Here is a 12,136-nt window from a genome sequence, read left to right on the forward strand (position 1 = left end):
CCCTCAACCTAGGAGTAGGTGCGAAGAGCACCATAGTCATGAAGATTCAGAATCTCCACGACTATGGTGCTCTTCGCACCTACTCCTAGGTTGAGGGACTGATTACCTCATCTTCTGTACATAGTTCTACTGTCTTCAAGTTATGTCCTAGAATTTGTATTGATAAAGCCACTGGATGGCGAAACGTCTACAATAAAGATACCCAGATGTTGCACATGTGTCTTAAACTTACGTATGGACTGATGAAGCCACTGTGTGGCGAAACGTTTCCTCAATAAAGATACCCAAGAGTTGCACATGTGTCTAATTTATCAATATGTCGGTTCCCTGAACCATTCATCTACTGGTAATGTCCTTGATGGTCGTGGTTGTGGAGGTAGATACTTGAAATGAGCTTATTTCTTGGGTGGCATTGAAAATTGGGTTGGGCAAATGTTTTGTTAGTGGGATGAATTGTAAAGGACCTGCCTAGTATGGGCCAACAGGCCTCCTGCAGTGTTCCTCCTTTCTTGTGTTCTTAACAATTAGACAACTTTATTCCGAAACGTTTCGCCTACATAGTAGGCTTCTTCAGTCGAATACAGAAAGTTGCACTTGTCCTTTTACTTTACATAAAGTAGGCAGGAAGAGTAGAGATGTGAAGACGATGTAATCAGTCCATCACCCTTGAAGTCGTAGAATTTGAGGTTGTCAGTCCCTCAGCCTGGAGAAGTTCAGTTCCATAGTCGATGTGGCCAGTCCATCAATCTTGAATAGAATTCAAGATTGATGGACTGACCACATCGAATCAAGGCTGAGGGACTGATTACCTCATTCTCCTCCTGTTCTTCAAGTTTCTCCTTTGTATGGACTGATGAAGCCACTGTGTGGCGAAACGTTTCCTGAATAAAGATTCCCATATGCTGCATAAGTGTCTCAATCTTCAAATACCCAGGTGTTGGACCTAAGATGTGACTATCATCACAGGATGGGAATGGAATAAAGACCCCTCTCATTAATCTATTACAGTAACCGATGAGTATGGCTGCATAATAAAGTTGTCAAATCATTTAGATGAATATTGTGTGGGAACTTAGTTTGTGGGGAGAGGAAAGTGGTTATTTGGTAAGTTTTTATTCATATCCAATACTCATGTTTAGAATTTAAAATTTTTTCTTCTTTCTATCTACCTGGAGCCTACTTTATTTATTTATTTATTTATTTATTATTATTTGGACATGATACAATAGGTTTTGCGTAAGCAGTCTAGGATAACTCTATAAAGACAAAATACTGTGCTTTCAAATTTATACATAGTGATTCGTAATACTAATAATAATAATTGTTATTTTTTTAGTTGGGATCCCTGAAAGTACTTCAAAAGCCCTTTTGATTTTAATTAACCTTATTGAATATACCACAATACTCTATGATCAGCAAAACAGATCGTTTATTGATAAAAGTTTATAATTATATTCGAGGCCTAAATAAACGCTTCCCTAAATTATATTGATTTTTATGCTATTCCCGTTTTCTTTCACATCAGACACACCAACCCAAAACTTGTACTTAATAACCATATATTACCGCTCATCATAGTATATGGAGATTGAAGCACCAATAGATCCTACTTTTTTTTTGTTTAAAATTATCTTATTTTAATTTACCGAGGTACAAGTTGATACAGAGTCGGTAATTATTGTAAAAAAGATGTAAGTTGTGTTGTCATCCTGAGCGTGGCGGGCAGAGCCGTGTGGAGCAGAGCGTTACTAGTTACAATGAGAGGAAGAGGTAAGTCATCTACTACCTTCTATTTCTTTTGTATTTCACTAAATTTAGGCATTTTTAATATTTTATGCCTTAGCCTATATGGTTTGGTAATGTTTATTCCATTATGGTTGTAATTATTACGGTTAATATCGATTTTAAGGGAGGAAATTATTAAGAGCCGCCATTTCCGTAACGCTTGTCTACAAATTTTTTTTTTTTTAGTCTGGATACATGTAAGATATATATTTATTAAACCCGAGTAATGCGTCCAGTTGTGAAAGATAACATTTAGAAAAATATGTAGACATATATGTAATGTAAATTAATAAGATAAGTTTAGGGAGACCGTTGAGGCAGACCTTTGAGAGGCCGGTGGTTCCTGCATCACAGAATATTCTTTATTCAAGTTAACAAGCAACTTACTTCTTTACATACTACTACTACACATACAGTGGTATCAGCATGAACATTATTATAGCCATGCTTATCATATATATATATTCTTTAGAAGGAAGCGCTAAACCCGCAAGGGAGGCTCCTTGATAGTGAGGGGCTCTTGATCCAAGGAACTGGACTTAGCCTCTGCTTCCTTGGATTGAACGAGGCACTAATAATCCTACAGGTTCACCACTACCCCACGAGTAAAAAAAAAAGAAGTGCCCGGCAGAGTTGGGTGATACTGTAGTTTACAGTGTATAAAATTAGTTAAGCAATGGAGAACATATTTTATGTTCTTCAGTGCCAAAAACAAGTTTCTGGTTTTTAGATAAGGTTAGATTTGGCAAGGTTGGTTTCTAAGCTAGCACATTTGCAACTTAACTTAATCTACCTTGGTCATCCCAAGCTAACTGAACCTAACCTTAACTAGCCTAGCATAACCAAACCTAAAAACAATTACTTGATGGTTTACATGGACGGGGTTTTAGGGGTCACTGCCCCTACGGCCCGGTCTGAGGCCAGGCCTCATGGCGGATCAGGGTCTGATGAACTAGGCTATTACTGCTGGCTGCATGTAAACTGATGTATGAACCACAACCCAGCTGATCAGGTACTGACTTAGGTCCCTGTCCAGCACCTTCTTGAAGACAAAGGGGTCTATTTGTAATCCCCCTTGTGTATGCTGGGCCCCCTGCTTCTCATTGAGTGACTTTTGCTATCGTAGGGAATGATTTTCGTGTGCAAGTTTGGTACTAATCCCTCTAGGAGTTTCCAAGTGTATATTATCATGTATCTTTCTCACCTACATTCCAAGGAATACATATCAAGGGACTTCAGTGGTTCCCAGTAATTTAGGTGCTTTATCATACTTATGCATGCTGTGATGCAAGAATTGTTCCATAATATTAAAACCACTTTTTCTTGTTCACAAAAGCTGCAAATTGTCATAAGTAGTTCTGCATAATTTAAACTCCGTAAACATTAGTGTAGTTTGTAAGCTGAGAATGTCATTGGGATATCAGGTCTCGGTGCTAGTCATTCATTGTGCTGGCGTGGAATTAACTGCATTTGGGGCTGATATCTCCTATAATAACAATTTGTGCATGAAATAAATATTTGTATCTGGGTTTGGATAACTTGTTTCTATGGTAATAAGCAAATGACTGTTCCACCAAGCACTTCTCTCTCTCTCTCTCCCCTCAAGTCAATATTGACATTTATGTATTGTACAAACCAAGCATGCAAATTTAGGCAATAATATTTGTTTCATGGGCAAGTTTTTATTTTTGGAGATATTGGTTTTGTAAATAGTATTTTATGAGAAGAAAGTTTTGTGGTTAAACGTGTGCTGGTTCAGTTGGTGGCCAGCATTCAGACCCGATATTCCAATGTTCTCAGTCATAAACAGTGTAAGCCACATTGTTTACCCAGTGTAACTTATGTAAATTTGTTTTGTAATGAATTGCAGTGCAAGTGCATAAGAACATTTTCAACAATAGGGAGGAATTCCTGTATCAATAATGTCACTAAAATGCATATTTAGTGTACAGCCTCTCCTTGTTTAGTTATGTACTCGTTTACCGATGACTCGGACTTACGACAGGCTCTCTGACCAGTATGTATACCTAAATAATGTATATTAGAGCTGATTTTCTCTGTATATTAAAATATACTACAGTACACTGGTGTATAAACATTTAAATATATACCAGAAATGTTATAAATAGTGCAAAGGTGACATTAAAGCAATGTCAATACTCAAATAACCCACACATAGAAGAGGAGCTCACGATGACGTTTCAGTCCGACTTGGTGACTTTGTAAATGGTCCAGGTCAGACTGAAACACTGTCGTAAGCTCCTCTCTTCAGTGTGTGGGTTATTTGTGTATCGTTCCAGTCACAGTATTGTGCCTTTTTTTATTATTTAAAGCAGTATCAAAGATGGTTGACACAAACCCACTACAGGTCCACCATCATAAATCTGGCAGTCAGACATCTGGTTCCATCAGTTATTCGGCACTAATTTCGGCTAGCATAATTTCAAATTTCCAGGGTTGCCACACCAAACAGTACCTGCTGGTACTGTTTGGTGGCAATACTTGCTGCATGTCATTCCAATTTCATTTTCTCCATTTATTGTTATAACCTGCTTGCCTTTAGCCCTAGCCATGGTTCCAATGAATAAAAGAAATGCTTCTCATTGTGTAAAGCACCTACACAGTACATTGTCCATTAAAGATAAGATGACTTTGAAGCCACTGTCGGTTGCCATGAGTTCAGTCTTGTGATGCAGGGAATTATGCTTTATTATTATGCTAATATCAACACTACAGCTTATTTGCCTATCACAGTTGATCTAATATGACATAATAAACAATATAAATAACATAAAAACATGTTAAATACTACAGAATGAATAATTGGCATAATACTGAGCAGTTCAATGGAGGTATGAAGAGGATATGGGATACAAGTACCATTCCCCTATCCCTGTCTTAGGGGCTTATATTAGAGAAAACGGATATAGCACGGCTATCTGTGATACAGGTCCTCCATCACAAATCCGGCATCATTGGGACCTGTAGTGTGCCGGATTACTAAGTTTGCCGGATTACAGAGTGGTTAGGTTAGAATACACTTAATAAAATTAACCAACTTGACTTGCGCAAAAATCGAACATTTCCAGTACTTTGAGCTCAATTTCAAGGTACTTTTCATCATGAAAGCAATCAAAATCATGTCTATTTCTGTAATATATCTTCCATTCTATCAAATGAGTCCAAAAAAATGAGAATACAACCATAAAAACCATACGAAAATATACTGCAAAGAGGCGGCTAATGGCTGAGAAGTGAGCTCCCTTATTTATCATCCATCTTTTTTATTTTTGTTGTACGTTAAGGAGCATTTCTCCATCATACATTGCCCAAGTTTCAATGAGATAGCCCAACAAACAACCGAGAAAAAAAATATTTACCAAAAACCATATATGGCAAGCCCAAGCCAGGTACTGGAAATAAGTCACTTTGTCTGACTTTTCTGGGTTATCCTAGGTTCTCTATACATACACTGCTATGTATGATAATCTATGTAACTGTATTTGTGTATATCTGAATAAACTTATTTACTTCTAGTCTGTCAAATGAGTACAAGAAACCGCCCATTCACTTATTTCAACTACCCAATAAAGTGGTCAGAAATTGGCAGTTTGGCCGATTTCATACAAATTTCAACAGATGCCAATTTCAAAATACGGTCCATAATAAACAATGCAGACATTCCTGGCACTAAAATAACATTTTCTCTGTTCATTAGTCATGGCTCCAGGCCCCTCATATATTACTCATGCTTACCATTTGGAATTTTTATTCACACAAAAAAATAGAAGATTTACTGTTATGCAGACTACTGCATTATTGTAATTGTATAAATAATGTCAAGCCATTCTTCACTGCGTATTGGAATTTTGACTGGCAGGCGGACAGGTATTGGACGGTGACGTCATTTGTTTACTCTTGAGCTTCGCTAAAGAACAGAACATTTTCGCTACTGTGAGCGCAATTTCAAGGTACTTTTTGTCATGAAAACAATTAAAATCATATCTATTTCTGTAATATATATTTCATTCTATCAAATGAGGCCGAAAAAATGAGAATATAACCATAAAAATATACAAAAATATGCCGCTTATGGCTGAGAAGTGAACTCCGCTATTTATAGTCTGATTTCTTTCATTTTTGGTGTACGTTAAGAAGTATCTTTCCATCATATATTGCCCAAGCTTGAATAAGATATCCCAACAAACAACTGAGAAAATAATAATAATAATAATACAGTGGACCCCCGCTTAACGATCACCTCCTAATGTGACCAATTATGTAAGTGTATTTATATAAGTGCGTTTGTACGTGTATGTTTGGGGGTCTGAAATGGACTAATCTACTTCACAATATTCCTTATGGGAACAAATTCGGTCAGTACTGGCACCTGAACATACTTCTGGAATGAAAAAATATCGTTAATTGGGGGTCCACTGTACATGTAATATCTATTTACTACACATATATGTACAAGGTATACAGGCCTAGCTGACATCAGTGACATACTGCTATATAGAAAGCTGCTTGTTATGCAGAGTATTTCAAGAAAATTAGGTCGGTGTCCCAGGATAACACCCACACTAGTCGGCTAACACCCAGGTACCCATTTACTGATGGGTAAACATAGACAACAGGTGTAAAGAAACACGCCTGATGTTTCTACCCTGGCTGGGAATCGAATATTTACCAAAAATCATATATGGCTAACCCAAGCCAGGTACTAAAAATAAGCCACGTTGACGTTTTTTGGGTTATGCTAGGTTCTCTACACACATCCTGCTGTGTGAGATAATCTATATAGAGAAAATAACTTTTTTGTTTCAGGTTTATGGTGCAGTACGAGTGTATATCACAGCTCTGTGCTATACTCCGTTTTCTCTAGTATAGGCCCCCAAGACAAGGATAGGAGAATGGTATTTGTATACCATAACCTCTTCATACCTCCGTCGAACTTCTCGGTGTTATACCAAATATTATTTATTCTGGGGTATTTAACATGTTTTATGTTATTTATATTGTTTATTATGTCATATTAGATCAATTGTGATAGGCAAATAAGCTGTAGTGTTGATATTAGCGTAATAATAAAGCATATTCTCCTGCTTCTTGAAACTGAGCTCATGGCAACCGACAGTGGCTTCAAAGCCACCTTATCTTTAATGGATAATGTACTGTGTAGGTGCTTTACACAATGAGAAGCATTTCTTTTATTCATTGGAACCATGGCTAGGGCTAAAAGTAAGCAGGTTAAAACAATAAATGGAGAAAAAGAAATTGGAATGACTTACGCAGCAAGTAGCGCCACCAAACAGTACCAGCAGGTTGGTGTGGCGACCCTGGAAATTTGAAATTATGCTAGCCAAAATTAGTGCCGAATAACTGAAGGAACCGAATAACTGATTGCCGGATTTGTGATGGTGGACCTGTATATACTCATACTGCACCATAAAACTGAAACAAAAAAGCTATTTTCTCTACATGGATTATCTCTCACAGCAGCATGTGTGTAGAGAACCTAGGATAACCCAAAAGTCAGTGGCTTAATTTATAGTACCTGGCTTGGGCTAGCCATATATGATTTTTAGTAAATACAGTGGACCCCCAGTTTGCGATATTAATCCATTCCTGAGAGCTCATCGTAAACCAAAATTATCGAAAAGCGAATCAATTTTCCCCATAAGAAATAATGGAAATCAAATTAATCCGTGCAAGACACCCAAAAGTATAAAAAAAAAAATTACCATATGAAATATTAAGTTTAATGCACACAAACTGAAGATGTGCACAGTTTGTAGTACTCTACTAATGATAGAATACATGACACTTACCTTTAATGAAGATCTGGTGATGATTGATGGGATGGGAGGAGGGGAGTGTGTCGAACTTATTGTTTAGAAGGGGAATCCCCTTCCATTAGGACTTTTTGGTCCGAACTGGCAGCCTCACCATGCCTAATCACACTATGTATGCTACTACGATTTTTAAATCTTTCAAACCAACCTTTGCTGGCATTAAATTCACTCGCATCACCACTAGTTGCAGGCAATTTCTTTACCAAATCGTCATGCAACTGCCTAGCCTTTTCACAAATGATCGCTTGAGAGATGCTATCTCCTGCTATCTGTTTTTCATTTATCCACACCAATAACAGTCTCTCAACATTTTCTAACACTTGTGGTCGCTGTTTCCTAAATGTAGTTGCACCTTTTGCAACAACAGCTTCCTTGATTGCCGTTTTCCTGGTCACTATAGTAGCGATGGTTGATTGGGGTTTTGTATACAACCTGGCCAGCTCCGACACGCACTCCACTTTCGCACTTTGCAATTATCTCTTTCTTCATTTCAATAGTCATTAGCACCCTTTTTCTTGAAGGGTTGGCACTAGAAGCTTTCTTGGGGCTCATGGTGACTTGTTTTGCAGAAACAAGCACCAAAAACAGTGATAATTTGGAATGTACCGAATGTATCCTTAGATGCGAGCACACTGGCTAGCTTGTAAACACTGGCGCACACGGGGCAGTTCAGGCCACACGTGGACACGTCTCAGATGAATCGCATATACCAGGTTTTTTAATGGGAACCGAGGCAAAATTTTTGCGTTAAAATGTATCGAATAGCGGATTTATCGGATACCGATGCCATTGCAAACCGGGGGTCCACTGTATTCGATTCCCAGCCAGAGTAGAAACATTGAGCGTGTTTCTTTAAACCTGTTGTCTATGTTCACCCATCAGCAAATGGGTACCTGGGTGTTCGTGGACTAGTGTGGGTCTTATCCCGAGACACTGACCTAATTTGCCTGATAGGATGGAAGGTATATTACAGAAATAGATATGATTTTGATTGCTTTCATGGCGAAAAGTACCTTGAAATTGAGCTCAAAGTAGCGGAAATGTTCAGTTTTTGCCGATGTTCAATGAACTTTCTTGTGCAAGTCAAGTTAGTCAATTTCATTAAGTGTATTCTAACCTAACCACTGTAATCCGGCAAACTTAGTAATCCGGCACACTACAGGTCCCAGTGATGCCGGATTTGTGATGGTGGACCTGTACCATTATAGTGTGCTCCTCGCTTAGCGATGAATTTGTGTACTGGCATGATCTTAGGAATGGAACTCTGTCGTTAAGTGAGGAGAGGCTGTATTTGATAATTTAATATATAGGTCTAGTTCAAATTATGATGGAAGTACTAAATTTGGTACCCCTTATCTTTAAAAGAAGGTGCTGTCGAAGAAAAAGATGTTGGCCATTTAAAATTTTCAGAATGGCCACCAACTTCAAGGTGGCCAACTTTTGTTAAATTGAAGGAACATAGATGACCAGCCAAGTGCATCCTGTGCATTAAAAAACTTTTCACTTTATTACAGTCTGTTAAATATGTAGAATGGTTTGGTAATATTGTATGTTTCAAGGCAGAGACAGATTCCAGCTCTGATTTTTGCTTGTCTTTGACCAAATGTGGACAAAAGTTATTTGTGCCAAAAATGCATTTTTTAAATTGTTGGCTAGGAGCTATTTGATAAATGTGCTTAACCCTTTTACTGTTTATCTGGAGTTTATCTGGAGAGAGTTCCGGGGGTCAACGCCCCCGCGGCCCGGTCTGTGACCAGGCCTCCTTAGGTCATTGTCCCAGGATGCGACCCACACCAGTCGACTAACACCCAGGTACCCCATTTTACTGATGGGGAACATAGACAACAGGTGGAAAGAAACACGTCCAATGTTTCTACTCTGGCTGGGAATCGAACCCAGGCCCTCACCGTGTGAAGCGAGAGCGTTAACCACCAGGCCACCAGTGACGTATAGGTATGGCTTGCATGCCAGTGTCGGTGACGCATTAATACACCAAAATTCTAGCAGGAGAAAACTAGTAGACCTACATGTGAGAGAATGGGTCTGCATGGTCAGTGTGCAGTATAAAAAAGATCCTGCAGCACGGTGCATAACGAAAAAAAAACTATGACCATGTTTTTTTTTATTAAAATGCTGAATTTGATAGAATGGAAGATACATTACAGAAATAGAGATGATTTTGATTGGTTTCACGATGAAAAGTTCCTTGAAATTTAGCTCAAAGTAGCGGAAATGTTTGATTTTTACAATGTTCAAGAGTAAGCAAATGACATCACTGTCAAATACACGTCCAACTGGCCAGTCTAATATGCAGTCATGAATGGGTTGGCATTATTTATACAATTATTACAGTAATGCAGTAGTCTACATAACAGTAAATCTTCTGTTTTTTATGTGACTAAAAATTCAAAATGGAAAGCAAGAGTAATATAGGAGGGGCCTGGAGACATGACTAATGAACAGAGAAAATGTTATTTTGGTGCCAGGAATGTCTGTGTTTATTCTGGACCCTATTTTGAAATTGGCATCTTTTGAAATTGGTGAAATTGGCCAGATTGCCAATTTCTGACCACTATTGGGTAGTTGAAGTCTGTAAATGGGCAGTTTCTTGTACTCATTCGATAGAACAGATAGTTATAGCAAAATAGCTATGAGTTTAGTCGGCTGAAACAATGGAATTGGCTGAAAATAGGGCTAAAAGTGGACGAAATTTCCGATGCATACATATCGCTAAGACTGCTAACTTCGAGAGAGCGTAATTCCGCAAGTTTTCCATCAAATTTCATATTTTGGTGTCAATACCATCGGGAAAAGATTATCATTTCATAAGAATTTTTTCTTTTTTAAATTCTTCAACACTGAAAGCGAGCTTGTGGGCAGGGGGCTTGACAATGAAATGGTTATGGAAAATGTTCACTTTACACTATTTGCAGAATTGCACAAAAGCTGGAGTTTTTGGCATAAGGGTTCTGTACTCATTTGCAGTTTTCAAATTAGTGTTATAACAGTTCATTGATGCTAAATAATTATTTGCAATTTATTTAATACAAACTGTTTATAAAGTGTGTGTGACAACTTTGTGTTTGGAATCACTTTATCTAGAATTGTAAAGACCATTCCCATTTGAATCTGTTATTTATATATTGTGACATCTACTGCGTATATAATCTCAATGCCTTGGGACAGTTATTTTACTTAATACAATAGATAGTATTTTTTTCTGTCCTATTGAAACGGTTCAAAATGATATCATAAAACAAGGAAATTACTTCCTTCTTATTTAATCTGATGTACAGAAATTATCTAGAGATAAATGTACAATATGATATACTGTAGCACATACATGTAAATTCAAAACCTGTTTTCTTTTGTTTTCCTTGCAATGTAGGCTTGAGCAGAAGCAATGAATAATATTACTTGGTAGTATAGGTAGAAATAGTACAGACTGGTCAAAATGTTGTCTTGTCAAGAAGGAACAGAAGCATTGCGGGAGTAAAAATATACCACCTTGATTCAGACCATTCAGCTTACAAGACACTTTCAAAGAATACACCAGTTTTTTCATAGCTTCAATTCTTCTCTTATTCCTGTTAATTCCAAAAGACTTCATGAAGGCAGTGGCATAAAAAAAAACTAAGACATTGATGTAAAGTATTATGAAACTAATTGATTAAAGTTCACAGACACTGCTGGAAAGAGCAAAAAAAAAGGGGGGGGGGGCTGCTACTCGAAGATGATGATCATAGGAAATGGTTGATGAGAAGAGCCGTGCACAACTAAAACAGTTGCTCATTGATGTGGATCAACTGATTTGTTTTGATTGTGAGAATTATTATTATTATAATCAAGGGAGAAGCGCAAAACACGTAGGATTATACAGCGCATGTGGGGGGAATGTGGAAGGCATTCAGGGAACTGGAGCACAGATCCAATTCCCTAGATCAAGAGCCCCTCACCAGCATCAAGGAACCTTCCTTGAGGGGTTAATTGTGAGGAAGAAAATATAAGATCAACTCTTTGATAGAAACCCAACAAACCCTTCAAAACCTGAAAGATATGGCCACGTGAGCGTTGACCCCCAAAACCCTCTCCAGGTAAACTCCAGCTCCGCCCACTTCGTAACCATGCCAGATGGTGAATTAAATACATATACGTATTAGAAAGAAAAAATAAAATAACAAAACTCCAACTTCATAACTTTATTTTAATTTTGCATAACTCTCATATATTACAGAAAATACAAAATGCACATGTGAATAAAGCTTACAGAAAAATAGCTTTAGACTCTGACAGCATTTTAGTATAAATATCAACTTTGTACTGTGTTTCTACGAAGAATTAGTCATTTTACAAAAATGATTTTTATGATGGGGCGAGTAATATACAGTAGAACTTCGGCTTACAAATTTAATCCGTTCCGTGACCTTGTTCGTATCCTGATTTGTTCGTATGCTGAGTCATTTAACCCTTTCAGGGTCCCCAGGCCCTCTCCGAGA

General features: G+C 37.7%; 1 protein-coding gene across 2 annotated transcripts in view; it reads left to right on the forward strand.

Moving 5' to 3' along the window:
• The first annotated feature begins 1,615 nt into the window (after positions 1-1,615).
• Positions 1,616-12,136, forward strand: part of LOC128696495 (double-stranded RNA-specific editase 1) — a 66,258-nt gene continuing 55,737 nt past the window's right edge. The window contains exon 1 of one of the 2 annotated variants that reach the window (XM_070094724.1): positions 1,616-1,770. In XM_070094724.1, coding sequence (XP_069950825.1) covers positions 1,758-1,770 — 13 coding nt within the window. In that variant the 5' untranslated portion in view covers positions 1,616-1,757. The remainder of the gene's footprint in view (positions 1,771-12,136) is intronic. The other variant, XM_070094725.1, reaches the window with a different exon arrangement.

This window comes from Cherax quadricarinatus, chromosome 47 (assembly GCF_038502225.1).
Source record: "Cherax quadricarinatus isolate ZL_2023a chromosome 47, ASM3850222v1, whole genome shotgun sequence".
Taxonomy (NCBI): domain Eukaryota; kingdom Metazoa; phylum Arthropoda; class Malacostraca; order Decapoda; family Parastacidae; genus Cherax; species Cherax quadricarinatus.